The sequence below is a fragment of the Schistocerca americana genome, chromosome X, assembly GCF_021461395.2.
Source record: "Schistocerca americana isolate TAMUIC-IGC-003095 chromosome X, iqSchAmer2.1, whole genome shotgun sequence".
Taxonomy (NCBI): Eukaryota; Metazoa; Arthropoda; class Insecta; order Orthoptera; family Acrididae; genus Schistocerca; species Schistocerca americana.
The window spans coordinates 894745258-894769709 of record NC_060130.1 but is presented as its reverse complement, the minus strand read 5'-3'; the positions used below and the strand labels follow the sequence as shown (position 1 = coordinate 894769709).

The following is a 24452-nucleotide window of genomic DNA, read 5'->3' as shown; positions in this document are numbered from 1 at the left end:
AGGGAATAATAATAACTACGACATTTTACTACTACTACTACTATTATTATTATTATTATTATTATTATTGCCACAAAGCTCGCCAAAACACAAATTACTCTTCTTGAGAGCATCTTAAGAAGTGGTCAGCCCAGCAATAGCCAGCAGTATTCTACTTTCAGCAACCTTTAACTTATACTTTCATTGTGTGAATACTGTTTAACAGCTCACAGACCTGTGCTATCCTGGCAGCTTATGGACATGTGAAATAATAATAATTACTAAATAAACATGAAATATTTATTTTTATTACTATGTACACTGATGCAACCTTCTGAACACTGTCTTTTTGACAGAAGTATTATTTTTCTTTGCTATAACTAATATTTTTCTTTCTTTTGTCTTCATTCTGCTTTGGATCAGGGTCAGCATGGTTAGTTTAAGAGGTAGCCAGATGCCTTTCTGTTCCCACCTTGTTACATCACCCCCTTCCACAATCTCACCTCTGGGATGCACTCTATGCATATTTCCAAGTCAGTAAGACCCCCAGTTGAAAAGACCTGCTAAAAATAGGGAAAATAATCAAGTGGATTAAAAGATCACATGGGAACAAGTTGCTAGAAATGCAGGCAAAGTGTCACCCAAATATAGGCAAGAGGCTAGCTCTGTCATATTTGTTGCTTGGTATTCTTAATTTCTACCTAAATTTTGAGTTACAGCATATTTATGCCACTGGGATATATTGCAAAAATGAGACATTTATGAAGAATTCTTTTATAAATTAAAAAAAAGATGAGTTGAATATTCTTGCATGACATCTTTTTTTCCCCTTTTCCTTAGGCACTATTATTCTTTTTGGTATGTTACGATGTGTACTTGGAGAGCTTTACAAAACTTCACCATTTAGACAGGGTGTGATCAGTATAAATAATAGTCAATTGTTCTATGTAAACAAAATGTTTTATGTTCTAAAAATTATGCAGTTATGGTGGTAGGTGGTATCAGGATGCTGGTATTGTAGATTGAGTGAGGTTTCTGTGGACATGTTTAGTCTGTAGAAAACAAACTCTGAATGAAATTACCAAATAAGCAGCAACCAGTCGCAAAATCACTTCTACAATTGATTTCAACTGATTAACAGCCATCATCGGTGCTACAAATAAAAGAATAAAAATAATTAATAACAGTGACCAAATGAATAAATGTACACAAAGCAACGCAAAACCGATTAAATGTATGTAGATGCATTAAACCATTTAAAATGCTCATACAAATTTACCTTTCAACGAATATGTGCCCTGAGTAGTAATAGCGTCTTAAGCAGAGGTCAAACATAAAGTGATACATCGAGAATTGACTATGACAACGAGAAACCATAAGGGGGTGCTGCAAAGCAAACCCACCCTCTATGCGAAAAGATACAGCTAAAATAAAAATGAGAAGAAATGACATACAAAATGAGGTAAAATATAATGATATAATACTAAAATATTTACATAAAATGGATATATTGACAAAGATTTTGTCAACCACTTAGTACAGTGATATGTGCCAAAAAGTGATTGTACAAATTAGTAAAAAGGAACAAAACATAGATGAGAAGCACACCATAGAAAAAATTTTAAAAATTAAAAAAAATTCTTTATCATATTATTGAAGAGCAAAAGTTAATCATAATGCCAAAACGTCAAACGGTGTTGGCATCCATCTAGCGTACAGTTAATGATATTCAGGAAGATCGGATTTTTTCCGGCAGATGGTGCCACATTACTGAATACACATGTAATGTAAACTACGTTGAGATAAAAAAATTACGAACATGAACGAAACAAACGTATTAAAGAAACAAGACATAATGCAAAAATAAAGTGCTATCATGCAGCCCACCCTAATCAGCATAAAATGGCATTTTTAATATTTGCATTTAATCAAGTTTTCTGTACCCCACTTTCTGAAGAGGATCGTAAAACTGAGTTAGATATTATTTTTTCCATAGCTAAATCTAATGATTATCCGCTACCATTTGTTCAAAACATTTATGAAAAATTTGCCAACAAATATAGAGACATGGGAGCAAATGAAGGAATTGTAGGGGAAAATGAAATGATGAAATATTTCTTTACCATACTAAGGGGCAGTTAGTATTAATGTTGAAGCTGTTTTTAGCAAACTCAAGATTGCTTTTTCAACTAAGAATAATTTGGGACAAATTTTAGATCATGGTGTAGATAAAGTAAAAGTTTTACGCCATTCGGGGGTTTACAGAATACTTTGTCCAAGCTGTAAAGCATGTTACATAGGTCAGACTGGACGGAAAATTGAAACTAGATTTGCTGAACATGTCGCTGTTGACAGAAAGGACGCCGCTGATAGGTCAAATTTTGCAGCCCACATTATTAATAGTGGGCGTGAACTTCCTCGAATTGAGATGCATGTGAGGTTATTACATAGAGCGAAAAGGAAATTATCTTGATTTGTTAGAGGATATGGAGATCTTCAATCATCGTAGATCAGCTAGCGTGTGCCTTCTCAATGAGCAGGTGATGGTGAGGGGAGTTCATTTTTTGGGAGCTCTTCGCCGAGCATTTGCTTGATGGGAATGGAAATTATAGGACAAAGAAAGACGAGAGGGGGTTGGAGGAGGGAAGGGGGGGGGGAAGATAAATATATTGGTGATATGAATGATGTTATTGTGACCACGTTTGCATTGACGCCCTTTAATTGGGCTTTTACCGTCTTGTCGGCTCCTCCAACAGACATAAGGTGTAGATTTATGTCTCATGTTACACGAGCACACCGTAAGAGCCCCTAAGAGTTCTCAATTCATCCTATCGAGCCTGTGTTAATTTTTCCATGTATGAAGTGTGCTAGCACTTTATTTTTGCATTTTGTCTTGTTTCTTTAATACGTTTGTTTCATTCGTGTCTGTAATTTTCTTATCTCAACTAAGTTTACATTACATGTGTGTTCAGTAATGTGGCGCTGTCTGCCAAAAAAATCTGATCTTCCTGAATATCATTAACTGTATGCTAGATGGATGCCAACACCATTTTACGTTTTGGCATTAAGATTAACTTTTGCTTTTCGATAATATGATAACAAATTTTTAAAAAAAATCAAAAAAGTTTAAAAAATTTTTTTCTATGGTGTGCTTCTCATCTATGTTTTGTTCCTTTTTACTAATTTGTACAATTGCTTTTTGGCGTACATAACTGTACTATGTGGTTGATAAAATCTTTGTCAATATATCCATTTTATGTAAATATTTTAGTATTATATCATTATATTTTACCTCATTTTGTGTGTCATTTCTTCTCATTTTTATTTTAGCTGTATCTTTTCGCATAGAGGGTGGGTTTGCTTTGCAGCACCCCTTATGGTTTCTCGCTGTCATAGTCAATTCTCAATATATCACTTTATGTTTGACCTCTGCTTAAGACACTATTACTACTCAGGGCACATATTTGTTGAAAGGTAAATTTGTATGTGCATTTTAAATGGTTTAATGCGTCTACATACAATTAACTGGTTTTACGTTGCTTTGTCACTGTTATTAATTATTTTTATTTTTATTCTTGTATTTGTAGCACCGATGATGGCTGTTAATCAGTTGAAATAGATTGCAAAAGTGAATAAATAAAACATGATTTTGCGACTGGTTGCTGTTTGGTAACTTTATTGTTTAGTCACTGCACAACTTGGTAACCACATGGAGCCAACCATTCATAAACTCTGAATGTCAAAATCAGATACTATAAACTTGTCTGTTGACACAACTTAACATTTTATAAATTAGAAGCTGACAGAATATTCTGTAAAGGTGAGGTGCTGTAAATAATAGAGCAAAAATTTTACTTATTTGAGTGAATGTTTGTCATTCTGATTTATTTATGGAAACAAAACAACCACTAGGAGAGAGACACCTGTGATCTCCTCCAATTTCATCTCGTATTGTGCTTCCAGTGGCATGTACTTCATGACAGTTGTGTCAAGGCACATATCTCAATCATAGCATCATATGAAGTTACTTTAATTATGTGTGTTAGTAACTTTGTAAATTTGCATGTAGTGGAATTGTTGATAGTGCCAGAACAGTATATCAATGGCTGTAGTAGACATGTGGGAGACTAAAGCAGATCCAGTGATTGTGATGGAGGTATCCCTTGAGAGTATTTTTCACTCACCAAGTGAAGGAATGTAGTCAATGCATAACAAACTTATTATATTAATCCAGAAGCATTCTTATTGTTGAGGAATATTACTATTGTTGTTCCATAAGTATAATGGTAGAGATGGATTGGGAAAAGATAGGATTTGTGATCGGTGTGTACCCAGATGGGTCATTTTCCTTGGTATTGTAGCAGTTATTGACATGTATTGAAATTTTTGAAGCCATATTATTATTATACAGAGTATGCAGTGCCCTGTGTGCATGAGTTTTGTTTTGTTGTGGTCTGATGTTCCACAGCAGCAAGAATCACTGCTCAAGTAATGTGTGTTTCAGGACAATGGCGTCGAGTTCTGTGAGTCAAGAAGACCTTGAAAATGATTTTGAATTGTCTTCCCGGCGTTCACGCATCAGGACAGCAAGGGCCCGTACTGTTAATCCTCCAGCAAGACTCGGTGTGTGATTTTGAATAATTTATTTTGTCACATATGCTTGTAATCTAAAGAGACATTTATAAAGTCTTTACTGCTATAGTTATTAGTGATAGTAATGTTTTAGTTTTTACAACATACCTTTTTGCTTTTCTTCACAACTGGCAGCATTATTGTTGCCTGCATAGGGCCTGTACTATGGATTGTTGTTTGTTTCTGAACGAAAATAAGGCAAGTAAGCTGAATGTTCTTGTGTATGCATGTGCGCCAGTTACAGCTTGATGATTTTTGAAACTTTTTAAGGAAGTATTGTGTGAAGTTTTTAATTTTGGAGAATACTGTATGTTGCATATGCCCTATGAATGTTGATAATTAACTGTTTATAACAAGCATGGTGAAATTTAAAATGCAGATTTCACTATGTCTTCAGATCCAAGCCAGCAACAAAAATGGGGGGGATCACATTTCACTTTCTCAAGACTACAAATTTAAATTTACAGTTTGTGACTTTAAATATATTTTGAAATTTTTGTTAATGACCATATTTTATTTTTTAGTTCAAATATGACTTTAGGTGCTGGTCTAAGCATCAACCCTTCATCAGTCACTAATGATGTAAAACTTGTTGTCTCTTATCATTAGTAGGGCTTCTCGAGGCAACAAAAATATGATTTTCAATATTTTGCATAATTATTGACCAAATTTAAAAATTTTAAATGCTGTCCTAATCTATGCATTAAGATATAGTCTCATATTAAAAGCTGAACACAATGCAGCAAGTATTACAGTTAGAAACTGTGTGTTTGTCTTGATGCAGTGTAACTGACAGCACGCAAATACCCAGACATATTCATCCAGTATGTGAGAATGAGAGCACTTATCAACTTCCGACAAACATGAGTCAGAATTTCAAACCTTCACAAAACTACGTCTTTCTAATACCCTACTGCAAAATGATGAAAGGAAAAAATGCTTTCTCCATTTTCACCGGTCATGCAGTAAAACTTAAGCATCAGGCATGACTTTTTAGTTTATTACTTCTTTATTACCAACTCTATTCACAACACAGTTTGCAGGCAGTATAGACATTCACCATTGAATGTACCTGAAAAATTATATCATTGTACAACACCCAGTTCAAGAGACACGATGTCATAAACATTGAAATGCATGAAAACTAGCTTTTGCTTAAAATAGAATACAGATTACCCAGACTCTATTCATCTAGTGTTTTATGATCATAATACTTAGTGACTTTAAACTTTAAGCACAATTTCAGACCTTTCCGAAACTTCCTCTTACTTACGCACTTAGTCAAATATCTAACATGTTAACTCATTTGTAAAGTAATCAGACATATGAAGTTGTTTTATACATGGGAGTATGATTCTTCAAAGAAACAGGGGTTTACGGTGGAGCTCTAAATCACTTCCAGTTACTTAAAATATTTGTGCTGCAGATCTAATCTAACATGAGTTTTTGTGCTCTGTTCGTGCTGTCTTACACTAGCTTTGTTGTACTAATTTGTGGCAAATCTGTGTATAGTTTCTGTATCTTCCAGTACTGTACAAAGGGTGGAAAAGATATTGATTTCTGACATATTACTATTTGTGTTTATTTCAATATCATTCATAAATTGTCAATGTTTGTGTAATTCGTTTTGCTGCAGTATTCTGAGAGGTCGTAACTGCATTTGATCTTCCTGTAAGAGATATTTATTGTAGCTGTTTCAAACTTTTCTAGCGAGAAAATGTTGTTCATCACCCAGCAGTAGCCACACAGTAAACTTTTCATGATAATCACAAACTCGAGCTTGATGAATGTTATTATAGAACTGTGAAACACTAATCCATGGTCATGAAGTTGTAATTGACTTAAGTTTTGTTTTTTATTTATTTATTTTTTTAATTTTTTGCAACACTGTAAGATGAGCATTTTGTGTTGTAATCAGTTCAAATAAGCCAGTTGTCATCTTCTGACTAAAGGCACATACTGAAGTGGCTTCAGTATTGTTGACATGACAATAGAAACTGCTTACAGCCTGTGCCTTTAGTCTGGAAATGATACCTGGCTGCTTGAAACCAGTTGCAGCATTGTGAAATACTAATCTGATTGTGTCATAAAAACATATAAGAAATAAAAAGCACTAATCCCATAGTTAGTTAAAAACCAGTGAAGTTAGCCAATATGTACGCTTTCGAATTTGCAGACCACAGTTTGAGAATCATCAATTTAGCATATTAGAGACTTAGTCGTGTTGGACCTGCAGTTCAAACCTCTCATGATGTGTAGGATGATATGATACTAACAAAGTGTTGTCAACCGGAAATTTGGTTTTCAAATTCCATATGGTTTTCTAGGCAAAGTACTGTTGTAGAAGGAATGCTGCTGCCCTTCTCTGACATGAAAACTGTGATCAGTTGTCTAGGAAGCTATATTAGTGCTTTAAAGCTTATACAACAGTTTTCAGATTCACAAAGCACTGTCAGAGATGAAAGCCAAGCAGGGTGCTGTGGCGAAGAGGGGGGAGGGGGGGGGGGGGGAAATCAGTGATGAAAATACAACTATTATGGTTTTAATCAATTTTGTTACATCTATGAGGGCTTGCTGAAAAGTAATGCTTTCAATTTTTTATGTGATATTTCATAAAGCTTTTTAAATAAAACAAATTTATTGATGGTGGTCCCCCCCCCCCCCCCCCCCCCCCACCCTCCCCGTTTCCATTTGCACGTCTTCATCACTATCAAAATGACATCCTCGAAGGTGTTCTTGAAGTTTTGGAGACAAATGAAAATCGGATGGGCCAAATCGGGACTATATGTAGGATGATCGGTGATAGTGAACTTAAGGTGTCAGATTGTTGCAGATGTTGCAGTGCTTGTATGTGGTCTGGCATTGTCATGCTGAAGGAGAGGGTGCTCCATGTGTGTACAAACTCTTTGAATTCAAAACTGTATCACAGCATGCTGTCTCTCGCACACTGTCACAGTTAATTTACACACCACTGTTACATGCAAAAATTCTGAGCCCTCTGTTAGTGGAGGGCTGCAAATTGGTAGAGTTGAAGAATAAAGCTTAAAATGTTACTAACATTCGTTTTATCTGAAAAGTTTTCTGAGTTTTCACATTAAAAATTCAGAGGCATTACTTTCCAGCCCACCCTCATACATCTGTACTTCATAAGCAATCTTATGGTGCACTCGGTATTTTGTCATTCAAATGACAACTTTCAGGAGGAGCTGCAGTAAGATGCTCTCTGTAAAACAGATTTATAAGACAGTGTTGAGTATCTAGGCCATTTTATGTTTTGGCCTCCCAGTGGCACCACCTCATTTTAGACACCTTCAGCGCCGACAGGATGATTTTTGTGCCTCAGTGACACGAAGGACCATAACAGCGGTAGCGCATCTACTAGTAGGGTCATCAGAGCTGGACGGGTTTCAGCAGAGGGATGCCGTGAAGAGTGTCCCAAAAGTTATGGCTTGGAGAGCTGTGTGTTTCCCAGGGAGCTCTGCTAGCAATGGTAGTGTGTGGATAGGCCACCCTGTGTTTCCCGAGGTGGGGACAGGCCAGTGCCGTGAGACCCCTTCTACCCTAAACTCGAGGCATACTTCAGGGACCATTATTAGGCATGATGGTGGAATATTGTGTGTTCCAGAGAAAGGGGGGAGGGGGGGCGGCTTAACTTCACTGCCTGGAGCATGAGCAAGGCACGCACCTCTGAAGGAAAACAAAAAAAAAGAAAGAAAAAGTCCTCAACCTCAAGGTGTGCTATGTGCTGATAAGATGAATGGCTTTTGATATTAAACAGTCTCCAGTGGGCACTCTCTGGGCCACGTCAAACTGACTATCTGATCTTCTGAAATCAAAGGCCTATCCTGTTATGGAAGAGTTGTATAACACTCTTAACTTTTGTAAGGGTATGGTTTCCTAGAGATCGACCGTGAGGAGGTAAGAGACCAATAAATAACGTGTGTCACAGAAGTGCGTAACTGTATGGGGAAAGCCAGTGGCATGTTGGAAAAAGACTAAAACGTTGGAATAAATGTTCACCACTTCAGCATTACTTGAACATATTCTTGCGGACTATATCGGTCTTAAGGTTCAACTACTTTTTACCAACCCAGCGCAATGCTTCAAATGCCAAAGATTTGGCAGCATGTAACAAGTGGGCTACAATTGGAAATTGTGGAGGCTCAGTTAACATATTGGACAACTCTTGTACACTTCCTTTGAAATGTATAACCTGCTCCAGAGATGATGCAGTATGGGGCGGGACGTTTATGGTTATAACAAGAAAAGAAAAAATTAGGAGTTAGAGGCACGTACCCTATGGCAAAGCTAAAAAAGCTTTAAAAGCTATGCGATCTCCGGTGTTCACTACTACTTTCAAATTGGCCTTTATGAAGCCAGTTGCCAAATCTGATGTCTCCACACAAACCCAGACTACAGTTTCAAGTGAAAGTACATGCAGTTGTCAGTGTTCATGTCGGGGAAGGGGGAAGCTAGACTCAAACCTGAAATCTTTCAGAAGCCATCGACGACGATGGACTTGGAACCTCAAGCACATACCGCTGCTCACCATCAGAAGCCCACTAAACTGTCCCCTCTATCCATGCAAGCAACCCCTCCCTTAAGTAAGGAAAAAGATGTTTGAAGTTGAAGTGGCAGCTAAACCATTGTGTCGGCGAGCAGTCTTCCTTTCTGGTAGTGGCTTTACTGTCGACGATTTTGATATCCATATGGAGAGCCGGGCACTGTCGAATGTTCCCCCTGACCTCTTGAGTAAATCACCACTGCCAAGGGTCAACAACAAGGACATGGGCACGGACAAGGACAAGGACAACCATCGCTAATCAATGGCTCCCACATGGACTTCCATATTGCAGTGGAACTTGAATGGATACAGATCACATTTGGAAAAATTACAGCTGCTGCACCAGGAGAGACTCTTCTGCATCTGCTTACAAGAAACTCATTTTAAAGTTACAGACACGCCTGTATTAAGGGGCTACCACCTCTACAGATGCCACTCCTCTTCTTTCCCTCTTAACACAGCCATGCAGGCAGTAGCAGTGGAAGTTCTCACACCAGTTAAAATCAGTGTATTCTTTACATCTTCCATCTCATGATCCATTGGATGCAGATGCACTGACAGAACTCTCTTGCACATTACTCCACCCATTCCCCCTCATGAGGGATTTCAATGCACACAATGTTCTGTAGGGTTAGGCTACCACTTGTCAGGGATCGAATTATCAATTGCCTTGGTCAGATGACACACTTTTCTACAGCTAGTGGGACCTTTTCAGCTATTGACCTTTATTTTTGCTCCCCAGGTATTGCAGGCTTGGTCCAGTGGGAAATGGTCAGATTTGCATTCTAGTGATAACTTTCTGGTGTTGATTCATCTGCTGACTCAGACGGTGGTCAATGGGAGGCCATCTTCGATGATGGCCTGTCTCTTTGTGGAGTGATGAATGTCATTAGGTAATCAAGCCAAGTGTGCAACTTTGTGGGAATTCAAGCAACATCCATTTGCAGAAAACCTTTGTACCTTCAGGTCTGTGAGAGCACAGGCGAGCAAGTGTTTTAGCTGAACACTTTGTCACTGTGTCATCCAGACAATCTCCTGCCTTCTAGGTGTTATGTAGCACTGTGAAGATGAGGTGGCTCTGCTTCTTCTTGTCTAATGAGGTGGTCTAAAATATTTCATTCTCCATGCGGGAATTGGGATTAGTTCTGTATGTGGCAAGACACACTGCTCCAGGACAAGATCAGGTCAATTATGCCGTGCTTAGTCATCTGTGGCCTGGAGCCAAAGGCAAGTGCCTATCGTATTTCGATCAGATCTGGGTTTGATGGACAATACCCCACAACTTGGAAGGAGGTAATAGTAATTTCATTATGGAAACCAGGCAAGGATCATATTGATCATGAGAGTATAGCCCTTACCAGTTGTGTGGGTAAGACTCTAGAGAACATACTCAACTGCCATCTTCTCTGGCTCATTGAATTCTGAGGTAATCTAAGCTGCTCCCAGTGTGGTTTCAGGCACTACTGTTCTGCCCTTGACTTCTTTATTCTATGGGAGACTGGGATACAGGATTCCTTCTTACACCAAAGCAATTTGGTTGGTGTGGTTTTTCACCTGCAAAAAGATACACCATCACTTGGAGGTAAAACATCCTTCACCAACTTAACTTCATGAATGGGGACTACGTGGATGCCTGCTACTTATTATCCTGCCACTTCGTATCCTGTTCTTCCTCATGGAAAGATGCTTTTGATAATGCAATGGTGATGCCTCATCTGACTGCTGTGTTCAAGAGAAATGGGGGGTGCTCCAAGGCAGTGTACTGTGTCACACAGTAATTGCTGTTAATGGCATCTCCTCAGCAGTCATTTAACAGGGTTAATGCTTTTTGTCTGTGAATGGCTTTGCAGTCTTCTAATCTTTCTCCAGTCTTCAGACAACTACAGCTGATCACCAGGAGGCTGGAAGCTTGGGTTAATAAAACAGGTTCTAAGTTCTCACAAGAGAAGACTGCGTTTGTCAATTATAATGGTGCTCGCTGAAGTTTCAACCACTCAGAGCTCACAATGGGGACAATATTTAACATTTTAAGGACAATGTGTGCTTTTTTGTGCCTACTGTTTGACTCTAAATTAACTTGGCTCCTGCACCTGAAACCCCTGTAAACAAAGGGCTTCAAATCGTTAATACTTTGAAATGCTTCGGCATAAAGGTGTTGGACACTGACAAGTCCCACCTCCTGCAATCAGATCATGATTAGATTCTGGCAGCATTGTTTATGGATCTGTCCATATTTACTACCTTGGTTTGTTAGCCACTGTCCACCATGAGGGCAACCAGGTATCAGCTGCAGCCTTTTGGACTGCCCAGTTCAGAGTCTTATGTGCAGAGGCCGGTGAACCACCACTCTGGATTTGGTGGCACCTTCCCCTGGTTTGGCAGGTACTGAGAATCTCGGTGTCACTCCACTCGTTAGCATTTAGAGTGGCAGTCTATCTGAACTTTAAGTGGCTGTTCAGGAACTGGTCCCATGTGTCCAAGTCATTCAGAATACTTGCTACTGACTGTGTCAAGGATCTCAATAAATCAGACATCAGAATTGAAGCCAGGAATAGTACAAATTGCCACCTTGCATCTTCAGAGGTCCAAAGTGATTATAAGCATGACTCAGTACAAGAAAATTTGTACCTCAAATTACATTTTTACAATTCTGTTTTGTTCAGTTTAAAGTATGTACCACATTTTTATTGCTGTTTGTATGGGTGGATCCAGCAATAGAATTCCCTCAGTTGTTGAACTGTTTTCCCTGATAGATTTTTCAAAGTATGCCTGCTGGAGCAATTTACAAATTATGTATAGAGTTTATGGCATTATGACTGCTATGGAGTGGATTCACAAGAATCACCGTACAATGTTTCTCATCTGTTTTGACCCCCATAGTGTGTGCTAGAAGCAGGCCACCAAATATATCCATTAGACTAGTTGATTCAGCTTATCCATGATTCCTTACAGTGGCTTCAACACTGTTGCAAGGAGGCGGTCTTTGGCTGGGTTCCTGGACACACTGCGGTACAAGGAAACGACACAGCCAACAAAGAAGGATGTCGTGATTGTGTTTTAAGTCAATGTGCTATCCCGTTAAATGCTGCCATCTCATTATCTGACAGATGACTCGAGCATCAGTGGGAAACTGAATGGTTGGATGTGGGGGAGAAAACAAATTGCGGTCACTCAAATCAACGACACTGACATGTTGGGCTTCATACCAACCTCACTGACGGAAGAAAGAGCTGCTCATCAGGATATGGATAAGGACATAGCCCTCTAACACACAGTTTCCTCCTTTGTTGGGATGATTCACCTCTCGGAAGTTTGTTGTGTGCCACTTTCAGTTCAGCATATTTTGGCTGTGTGTCTCTTACATGCTAACATGAGGGCAGCCCCCAGTTTGGTGGAGACCTGCACACCAACATTGCCGACAGACACACCAGTGTTACATGGACTCTACAACTTTGCAGACTGTTGGGCCTCATCCCTAAAGTGCTGGGGAGAGGAAGTAGAGTTTAATGTTTTATAAATTACTCTGCATGTTAGGACCGCCGCCGTCATCTCCTCCTCCCCCCCCCCCCCCCCCCCCCCCCCACACACACACACAAAACACACCACCACTTATGTTTCAGTGCTAGTTTGACAGCCCTACCTTCAAGATGACTTTGTGTGTCCTGACTGTGAATTCAAAGCCCTTTAGGATCTGTTTCTTTTTTCTCAGATTGCTAAATGGGATTTTATTTTCAAATTTTTGGAATGCTTAGTACATTTCCCTGCCTGCAGTAATTTTGGCTTCATACAACTCTTCTCAGTATAGCATTTGCTCCTTCGATATATTTACTCTTTTCTTTTTTTTTTTCTTCTTTATCATCCAAAGTGCGTTGTAAAATACTGTAATTGTAACCATTAATATCCAGCAGTTTCATCCCCAGAGACAAGTATTTGATATTGACTGACCAAGTGATCTGCACTCTAAATATTTTGTCCATAAAAAATGGCATTATGAGGGCTACGACTGTTGATAAATATAAATAAAACAAGTTTTTTACCTCACTATAGATAAGTGACTGGTTGGTTGGTTGATTTGGGGGAGGGTACCAAACAGTGAGGTCGTCATTGCAATCGGATCAGGGAAGGATGGAGAAGGAAGTCGGCTATGCCTTTTCACAGTAACCATTCTGGCATTTACCTGAAGGAATTTATGGAAATCACAGAAAACCTAAATCAGGATGGCCGGAGGTGGGTTTGAACTGTCGTCTCGCCGAATGGGTGACTGATGGAGAAAACAGTTTTATTTATAAATCTACAATCAGCTTCTTGTTGTACTAACTGGTCAGAAATATTTTTCTACATTTATTAACATTAATTTATTGCATGTGTTAATACACACTATTGCAGCCTTAAGATTGCTAATTCCGTTTCTGTGTTAACTATATGATCAATAGTTCAGACCTGTTTATTACAAGAAGATATGGGATGTCAAATGGTTGGCCAATGCCCTCATCATGCCTAAGTATATTCCACAATTCGGGTTTGATGTTAGGGGTTTGATAAAAATTTGCCAAAGCAATTAGAGGTTAAGACAATATGTGTGTTATGTGAAGAAGAGCTTTAAATTTACTCTTCACCTCACTTAGTCAGATTTATTTTCAGATACAGTTTAATGTTTTGGAATATCTTCAAGTACGCATTCCTTAATTTTTTTGTAAACATCATTTTGAGAACAAAGGGACCATTTTTGCACCGTTGGAATGGCTTTGAAACAAGTAGCACAAGTATAATTAACTGTCCTCTAAAATGGCAAGTTGACAACATCAACAGTCAATGGCACTGAAGAGATATTAACTTGGGCTTTACATCAAAATGGACACCAGCACCAAACTCTGATGATTCTTGGAACTTCAGTACTTGAGCATGCTTCACTTACTAGTCGCATAGCTAGTTGATTTGTCCAAGTGACCTGAATAATCTTTTCCCTCTTATGTGAGATGATTCAATATGTAGTCTAAATCGGTTGAGGTGTATGTTGGAATTATTTCTTAAACAGGTCATGGCCACTTATTTTTATATCTGAGCCGATGATCCATTTTACCAAGTGACATGGCTCAGAGGAAAGACACTCGTATGTGGAAGGACGACATTTTAAATCCCTGTCTAGCCACCCATGTTTTCCATGATTTCCATAAATTACTTAAGTCAAATACTGGAATGGTTTCATTGGAAGGGCACAGCTAATTTGCTCCCTCATCCTTCCCCAGTCAGAGTTGTTTCCTCCATCTGTAATGACCTCATTATTGAAAGGACATAAAATACTAATCTTCCATCCTTTCATAATAGGTTTCTCAAGAATGAAATGTTGAAACTCTATAACCTTTCTTCCCAATCTCCACTGTCCCCCAATATCTTCATTTATTAATGTAAAATATTGTTGGTTCACCTTAGTTAAGGCTTTTTTTAATAAACTAGAAGTGTTACATAATGGTTGATATCACTTACTGCACTGATACTTTCTTGTCAGACACAAGTGCTGAGGATGTCATTTGCCCAAAGCCATATCGTACAGGTGAGAATCTTAGAACATACTTTACCCAGGTATGGAATTTAGCAGTTGAGTCATAGGTTCCTGTAATCAACAGCATAAGAAACAAATGTAAGCTGAGTGCATCAAAAATGTGTCTCTTTAAGTGTACTCACAAGATCTGTGAAAAGATCATACCATGTAACTGTTTGCTAAGATAATTGGCTGTCGGCTAGAATTTTAAGTTGGATACTTTTATCTTCCCAACATACCTCCCACAAACCTTAGTTTCCGAATAAAAAACTATTTTGGTCAGCACATGAGTTGAATGTATTTGATAACATTACACTTTGAACAGAGTTTGTGATCTGTTAACCATTCCACATAAGACAGGTAAAGCATAATTACTGTGGTAAATGTTGACATACTTTTTTGCACAAATCTTACCTATAAGATCAGAATTTTGACACAAAATACCATTTTTTAAACATACAAAAAGTGTAACCAATGTGAAGATAATATGAAACAAGAACTTCACAATCAAATATGAAACTGAAGTAGCTAGATGTGGCATATTATATGCCAGGTTCAGCAGCTTACCTTCCCTCATACAAGATCAGCATCACTGAGCTGTAGATTCTGGGAGAGAACCATATGTGTTGTATCTTTTGTGAAGAACTTTGTTTTTAGCAGTAACATGTTGATTTTGTGGTGTACACTTGCAAAAAGTTTCAGACTAGCTATTGAAAAGTTTGTCGTAAGGCCTCAGTTGATCCTGCAACTTTATCTGAAACTAAGAGGACCTAGACATTTATCAGCACTTCACATTTCTTAAAAACACAAAATCGTACCATAATTCTGTTCCACATGTAGCTGCAAGTCCCATCCACCACAATGTAATGATAATAGTGACATCTGTTTTGTTTGGCAGTTGCAAAGAGAATCTCCTAATAATAAATTTAACACCGTAGTTCCATGTATATCATGTTTGCAACAAAATTACCATCAGAATATCGAAATCCATCTTCATTCTCTGTATATTTTATTGTACCTTACCCTCAGAGCACATTTCCATATACAAATCTGATGCTTATGCAGTTATGGGAGTAAAACTTGTGTTAGTATTATTTTTCCTAGAATTATCATCACTGCCTCTTTAAATTGTGTAGACTTTATTTTTAACAGAAATTTTCAAAAATGGAATAATTGCAGAGCTGTACTTAAATTGCAGTTTTAGTGCTAATCTGAAACCTTGAAACATGGTGAATATTTTTTGAAAAAGTAAAATAAAAACACTGAAAAGAAAATCAGTAGAACATTTGTTAACAGAAATTGTGACACGTTTTATGTCATTTGAAATTGTAGAAATTCTAATATTAGTATAAACACATGGCAGTGATTTAATATATGTTTTAAGAATTCATGTGCAGCAATTTTTGACTGTGTGTGTAATAATTTTTGAACAGTTATGTGATGGTGACAGGCATTGGCAATAATAAAAGATACAGAAATGAAACTGAGTTGTTTCATACTTGTCTGGGGTATCAAAGGATCGCGATCTCTTTATCTTTAAAGCACGCATGTTGGCATGTGTGGGTGTTACTTTGAAATCAATAAAGTTAAATGTGCACCTTTAAAGTTGCATTTCTTGCACACTGTTTCAGTGCTCACCTCCCATTGCATGTGTTGTAGAATTCAGTGGTATAAAAGATTGAACTGCTAATTGTTTTCCTTGTACTTGCTGTTAACAACTTTAATAAAAGTCCATTGTCTCTTGGTAGTGTAATTAAAACCAGTAACAAAGTCTGGAATTGAATGCCTGTGCATTTTTAACTAATAATAACTAATCTTTTGAGAAATGAAATTGTGCCCATAACATTAAATCAAGAAATATTTACTTGCAGCTGGAATCGTGAAAGGTAGTTCGTGCTTAAACTTGTAATGTTTGAATTATGTGTTTAATTATTCAGTTCCATGCTTCTGGTGCAAGCCCTGTGGAATTTGTCCAAGCTGTTGTCGAAATACAGTCCATGTCTACATTGGCAATCCAGCAGTTTTGTCTGGGAATGTTCCGTATAGTTACAAAATTGTTTTTGCAGTATCATACAGTTTGATCTGTTTCAGTAGAACAAATGCTGCTCACCAAAGAAAGCTTAACTTGAAAATTCAGTATTGATAAATTGCCAAACCTGAAACAGAAATATTAATGGCTTGGTTCACCTCCCGCTTCGGGACCTAAAATGATACGTAGAGAACTCCAGTATGTGATCAATATTGTTTTGAGGTGCAAACTGATGTACTCGGTTGTATAACATAGTGTTATGATTGGGTAGTGGAAGTGAATTTGGTTTCCACAAACCAGGGAGAATCATTGTAGTAGTAGTAGTAGTAGTAGTAGTAGTAGTAGTTCAACCAGTTGTCAAGTGTACTAAAACTTAGTCAAAATGTAAAAAGACAGGACATGGCATAGCTAAAACATTGATACAGTCTCGGACAAAGAAGATATTTTCAAACCTGCACGTGTTTGAAATTTACAAAACTGATATCAGTTTGATATGGCTGAAGTGATATCTATATGGCAATAGACTATACCAAACACGAACACAACAAATATAAGGGTGTGTATGGTGTTAATGATATTCGTGTAACATGAATACCTTTCTTCTTGCAAAATGGCTCTTAATACAGCAACTGTGCGGGGACAGGGCTACAAGCACCATCACACCTCCCAGCAAGATTGCTAATGTGCTCTGTTTGGCTTAGGTTGTGTGTGTGTGTGTGTGTGTGTGTGTGTGTGTGTGTGTGTGTGCGCATTCTGGGTGTGATGGGGGGGAGGGAGGGGGGGGGGGGGAGGAGAGAGCTGTGTCACTCCATCTGCTGAATTATTGGCTGCTGAAGATGTTAGTCTGAGACAAAACCTAGATGGCTGACTGTTGTCTTGGAAGATGAACTCTTCAAATTATGCATCAGTGTAAACATGCACATGATAAGCACCAACTGTGTTATCTCCATGTACTTGCATAGTGATCATTGTACATGGAAAGGCATGGTGGGCTGTTCTTCTGTGGGAATTCTTTGTACATTCATTACCAATTCGAGCAGTCTTGTTATTTTGTGTGGAGGTAGTACGCAGTTGACTGTTGTTGTAAGTGATGAAAATGGATTGAAGTGGAAGTGGTGTGCATATGGCAGATTTTTGTGTCATCACAATACTAACAGCATACTCATTGTTGGTGTCAGTTTTTTAAATGTTTCCTAAGTTGGTGAAAGTTTGCACAGTTTCATTGATTGATGGGAACCTGTGATTTGGTAGAGAGAGTGATTTTACTATATGAATCTTAGGCAGAAAGGAACTGGATGATCTCACAGTGATTTAAAGAGACATCTAATGTAAATGACTTAGCGGTTGAAGGTGTCTAATATGTATTAAGGATCCCATTAAACATTATTTAGCACGAAAATGCCAGATTACAGTAGCTGAATATATTGTAGGAACTGCACTTACCTCAGCAGCACATTGCAGTATATCATTTGTATAGTGTGGTGTTAAGACATTTCCTTAACTGTAGTGTGGAAGTTAAAGTTTAGTTACCTTACACAGGTCTTGAAATTTATGGTAGCCATAGGATTTCGATGGAATCTGCTCTACTCTGTAAGAATAATTGGGGAACTCTGTGAAGGAGAAGTAGAAACTCAGATTTTGATAACTAATATTAATGAACAAGAGAGTTATGAGATGCTGCCAAAATGAATGGTATGGTGCTCAAGGCACAAGTTTTAATATTTCAGAGGTGCAGGATTTTAATTCCTGTGGTATGGTATCATAACCTCCCTTTCCAGTACTAATACCCACTAGTGTTGTAGGCACCAGTTGGTAGACCAGTGTCCTATAAGATTAGTATAAGGGACAGTTGGATAAAGACGAGACAAATGGAAAAAAAGTAAGTAAATTGTTTATTATTTCGAAAGTAATCACAATAACCATAAATTCAAGATCATGTTGTTGTTGTTGTTGTTAAGAAGGGACACTCAAATGAAAGACAGGTGGAAAACGGTGAACTGTTCATTATTTCAAAAGTAATTACCATAACCGTTACTATATTTATCCCACTGTGACACAAGGCAGTCAGTGCCTTTATGGAAAAATGTTTGCTTGCCTACAAAACCATGATTATATCCAGGTGTGCAAATAAATGATGATTAATGTCTTCCTTCAGCATACAAAATCTATGGAAATTGCATGGGGAGAGGTCAGGACTGTATGGATGCTGTATAAAGGCTTTCCAGCAAAACTTTTGCAGCATAGTGGGCCAGCTCGCATGTTGCCAAAGTACCAAAAGTTTTGCTGGGAAGCCCTTTCACATCCTCCATACAGTCATAATCTCTCTTCAAGCAATTTCCGTATTTTCAGAGCCCTGAATAAAAATGTTTGTGGCTTTTGATTTGCTGCAGACAAAGAAGAGAAGCATGCCCGGGTACAATTGTTTCCGTAAGCAACCGCAAACATTTTCCCATGAGGGCATTGACTATCTTGTCTCTCATTGGGATAAATGTTTTAATGGTTATGGTGATTATTTTTGAAATAATAAATAGTTAACTTTTTTCCCCATCTTCTCATTTTCATTTGATTGCATGACAATGACACAACAATGATGAATGTGACTTTGAATTTATTCTAAGCCTAGAAAGTCATTTCTGTTTTGCACAATGACCTTACGTGATTTTTTTACTAATGATGTTGGCACCTACAATTTTGTACTTTAGTAATTTGAGTGAGTGTAGTCCAGTTTGTTCTATATTTTTTTAGATCCAGGGGGTGGTGATGTTGAAGATGGAGGTGGAGGAGATGGGAAAACAGCAGACTCGCTAAATGTTAGTGGCAGTTTTCCAGCAGATCATGATGCTAGTCCTAAGCCTTTATCAAGAGCAAAGGAGAAAAGAATTAACAGATGTGTTCCTGTACGACAACCCATTACTGAACACGTTAACAGGTGATAATAATCAAATAGCAATATTGTTTCATTTTGTATGTGAATGATAAAGAATGAAATTGTCTTTAAGTGCCTACAAAATCAAGGTGGTAATTTTGTATGGTACTACTGGCTGTGATTTTATTTAGAATTTTATGTTTTAGGTCCAATAAATATGGCAACTATTGCCAAGGAAGTAATCATTTAATAATGTGAAGTTTGGTAGAGAAGTTAAAGTATTTAATTACTGTTCAGAATCGTGCTCCTAGTTTGATTACCTCCAGATTTGAATCAAATAATTGGATATTAACTGAGCCACACAATTAAAAATAAATTCTGTATTTCAGGGCAAACCACATGAACAAAGGGAAACAGCAGCAACGTGACCGTAGAAAACTCCGTGAAAAGAGGCGCAGTACAGGAGTTGTTCATTTACCTTCAACAGAAGTAAGTTTTCTTAAAGAATATATATCTTAGAGCTGCATCTGACTTCAGCTTTTTGCAGGATAATGTTATGTTCTTTAAGGAGTAAGAAAGATAGTGAGAATTACTTCCCACTATAGTTTTTTCATGGTGTCATGACCTTAACTGTAATGGGGAATATAAACACTAATGACAACAAGCTTACTTGAACTAGCAACTATTTTTTATTATTTTTGTAGATCACGAGCAGCTCAAAATCTTTGTTAGGTATTTGTTACTAGCTAACTTGTGGGAACTTGTAATTGGGTGCACAACAGATACAGTAAAATTGAAGAGGGGGAGTAAAGCTGTGTGTGTAAAACTCATTTCCATATGTTCTTTACACTTTTGACAGCTAAATTAATGTACAAAAATCCACAGTAGTAGGCATGACTGTAGATTCAACCTTGTCATATTAGTCCTGTGTATCAAGTTGAAGTAAAAACTAATGCAGACTACACATATGTTGTATCATTGAACATGTCATGTTACCTTTCATGGAATATATTTTGTCACTTAGACCCTATATTTCTTCAAAGTGTGGTGCTTTTCAAAGCATTAACCAAGATGGAATCCAGGTTTTCTGGAACACATGTTGCAGTAGTAAACAGTTCCCCTTCTACCACCTTTAACCTTGCTGTTACTGCAAACAGTACAATCCTTGCTGTTACATTTTTCATTGGAGTAAATGAAATGCGACTGCTTTGATAGTCTCTCCTCATCATTGGCGGTAGATGGTATTCCCCTCTTTCTTGTTTGTGTCCCATACACTTCCAACCAGAGCACCCCCTGCGGGCCTGGGGGTTAGAATAAGCCCGAGGTATTCCTGCCTGTCATAAGAGGCAAGTAAAAGGAGTCTCACATCTTTCAGCCTTTATGTGATGGTCCCCAGTAGGGTCTGATATCCATTTTTCAAAACTTTCCCGAAGAGTGAGCCCATTTTCTTGTCGTGGCGTTGCAGTCCCGCTCATCCTCCATCTCTCGAGCGAGGGCACCTTCCTGGGTGTGTTTTCCTCCATCCACTATGCAGTGTCATTTCCTGCACTGCCGATGACCATGGAATTCTTTGCACCTCATAACCAGCACGGTAGCCAGTTTGTTGCGGTGGGGCTGCCATGTACCCTGTTGGTTGTAGCCTCCTCACTACACAGGGATCCATCCACTGATGCTTGTGCTGTTAACTCCCCACATATGCCAAGGAGTAGATGCCCGTCACCCTGGGGCATTGGGACTCTCGGCAGTGGCCGTCCTGCCACTGGGGAGGGCCCCTGGTTGGAGTGGGGTGGCATCAGGGAGGATGACGTGCACCACGTCATCACTTGCTGGTGATCAAATACCAGCAGTCCCTAAGCATTCAGAGTCTCAGTACGCTGCAAGGAAGTATGATCCTAAATCGTTCCCCTCGTTGGCCACACCATGAGAGGAACGCCAGGTTAAGGATGGCAACAAACCTTATTTGGCCCAGTACCTCATATGTATGAGAGCTGGTGGGAATCCTTTATCTCGATAAAGCCTCAGTTGTCCAAATGCAGTCAGGGTCAGTCTTGATAAAAACGGCTTCCTGTGCCCAGTCATGGGCGTTATTCGCTTGTGACAAGCTGGGGGATGTTCCCCTTACCATCACGCCTCATAAGAGCTTAAATATGGTGTAGCGTATTACATTCCACAGGAACCTTCTTTTGCAGTCTGACGACGAGCTGCGCGCCAACTTAGAGCGACAAGGAGTTCATTTCATGCAGCGCGTCCATTGGGGTCCGAGGGTTAATCAGATTGCCACTGGCACCTTTACCTTGGCCTTTGAGGGTAATACACATTACCCGAGAAGGTCAAGGTGATTGTCTACTGCTGTGATGTCAAGCCATATATCCCTCCCCCAATGCGTTGCTTTAAGTGCTGGAAGTTTGGCCATATGTCTTCCTGCTGTACTCCCAGCATCACATGTCGAGACTGTGGACATCCATCCCATCCAAATACTCCATGCACCCCGCCTCCCATCTGTGTCAACTGCGGAGACCATCATTCACCTTGCTCGCCAGACTGCAGGATTTAACAGAAAGAGAGAGAAATCATGGAATAAAAGACCCTGGACCAACTGACCTACACTGAGGCTAAGAGAAAATATGAGTGCCTGCATCCTGTGGTTACGACCTCCTCATATGCCGCCACTACGAGAACAGTTGTAGCCCCATCAGTTTTGCAAATTCCAGTCTCTCGGAGCCAGAAGACTACACCTGTCTGCTTGATGGTGGGGGGGGCCACTGCCACCCCGCCCCCCCCCCCTCCCCTCCCCCTTTGCTCCCGCACAACGTACCTCAGGAGCACTGCCTCCCCAAGTGTCAGGGACACCAGTCTCCACTTCTCAGCCAGCTCCTCTCGCCAGGAGGGGGTCCCTTGGGTCACTCCCTTCCCAAGTTTCTGCTAATGGGAAAGATGACGCGCACTGGTGGCTGAAGTGCCCAAAAGCAGCTGGCTGTAGGGCTTCATGATCATCCTCAGTCCCGGAGACTGAATCAGTGAAGCCCTCCCAGCCAGAGAAACCCAAGGAGCAGTGGGAAAAGTACAAAAAGAAGACCCCTAAGACCAAGGAAATTGCGGTGGCACCCACACCACCACCACCACCACCACCACCACCACCACCACTACCTACAAGCTCTGCATCTGGGGATAAGGTGGAGATTCTGGTGTCTGCTGAGGACCTAGATCTTGCCGGACCCTCACACACAATGGATATAGACTGCTCCGGCAATAAGTCGGTGGCAGCAGCTGACCCTGAGGCGTAAACTGCCTCATTGAATGCTCCGTGCCTTCCCAGTCTCACCATGATAGTATCCTGCAGTGGAATTGAGGCAGTTTTTTCCACCGTCTGTCTGAGCTACAGTAACTGTTAAGCTTTACACCTGATTTCTGCATTGCCCACCTGGTTCCCGGCAATGCGGACCCTGCCCTCCATGGCTATGAAGGATATTACAGGAACCGTAGTGACTATAATAGTGTCTGGTGGAGTTTGCATTTATGTCGTAAACTCAGTCTGTAGTGAAACTGTGCCCCTTCAATCCCCTCTTGAAGCTGTGGCTGTCAGAATAAGGATGACACTAGACATAACTGTCTGTAATGTATATCTTCCTCCAGATGGTGCAATACCCCTGAATGTATTAGCTGCACTGATTGATCAACTCCGTAAACCTTATCTATTTTTGGGAGATTTTAACACCCATAACCCCCTGTGGGGTTGCTCTGTGCTCACTGGCCAAGGTAGATATATCAAAACTTAACTGTCTCAGTTCGACCTGTGCCTCTTAAATACTGGGGACGCCAACATTTCGGTGTGACTCATGGTAGTTACTAGGCCATTGATTTATCCATTTGCAGCCCAGGACTTCTCCCATCTATCCACTGGAGAGTACATGATGACCTGTATGATAGTGACCACTTCCCCATCTTCCTGTCACTGCCCCGGCATCAGGTCCATGAATGCCCATCCAAATGGGCTTTAAACAAGGCAAACTGGGAAACTTTCACCTCTGTGGACACCGTTGACTCTCCCCCAAACGGTAACATCAATATGATGGCTGAGCAGATGACTACAACAACTTTTACTGTGGCAGAAAACGCGATCCCTCGTTCTTTAGGGTGCCCTCGGCGAAAGACTGTCCCTTGGTGGTTGCCGGAAGTTGCTGAGGCAATTACAGAGTGTCGGCAAGCTCTACAGTGACATCAGCAGCACCATTCCCTAGAGCACTTAATAGTCTTTAAGCGGCTCCGTGCATGCATTCACCTGATTATAAAACGACTGAAACAGGACTGTTGGGGAGAGGTATGTGTCGACCATTGGGTGCCATACGTCACCTTCCCAAGTCTCGACGGAGATCAGACATCTTTTTGGGTACCAGACTCCAACAGCTGTCCCTGGCGTTAACTTAAATGGCGTGCTCTCTGACTCAAATGCGATTGCCGAGAACTATCTTCCAGCCTCTGCATCAGAGAACTACACCCCAGCCTTTCGCACCGTCAAACGGCGTTCACTACACGCCACAGTGAACCATATAACACCCCATTTACAGAGTGGGAGCTCCTCAGCACCCTTGCACATTGCCCTGACACAGCTCCTGGGCCGTATCGGGTCCACAGTCACATGATTAAACATCTCTCATCTGACTACAAGCAATATTTCCTCATCTTCAACCAGATCCAGTGCAATGGTGTCTTCTCATTGCAATGGCAGAATAGCACCATCATTCTGGTGCTAAAACCTCGTAAAAATCCACTTGATGTGGATAGCTATTGGCCCATCAGCCTCACCGCCATTCTCTGTAAGCTGCTGGAATGTATGGTGTGTTGG

The 24452-nt window shown here is 39.7% G+C and overlaps 1 protein-coding gene across 3 annotated transcripts in view; it reads left to right on the top strand.

Moving 5' to 3' along the window:
* The window catches only part of LOC124555681 (PRKC apoptosis WT1 regulator protein-like), a 58158-nt gene that overhangs the window by 8409 nt on the left and 25297 nt on the right, over positions 1–24452 (top strand). For 2 of the 3 annotated variants that reach the window (XM_047129682.1, XM_047129680.1), the window contains exons 2-4: positions 4484–4602; positions 19489–19672; positions 19999–20098. In XM_047129682.1, coding sequence (XP_046985638.1) covers positions 4488–4602; positions 19489–19672; positions 19999–20098 — 399 coding nt within the window. In that variant the 5' untranslated portion in view covers positions 4484–4487. The remainder of the gene's footprint in view (positions 1–4483; positions 4603–19488; positions 19673–19998; positions 20099–24452) is intronic. The other variant, XM_047129681.1, reaches the window with a different exon arrangement.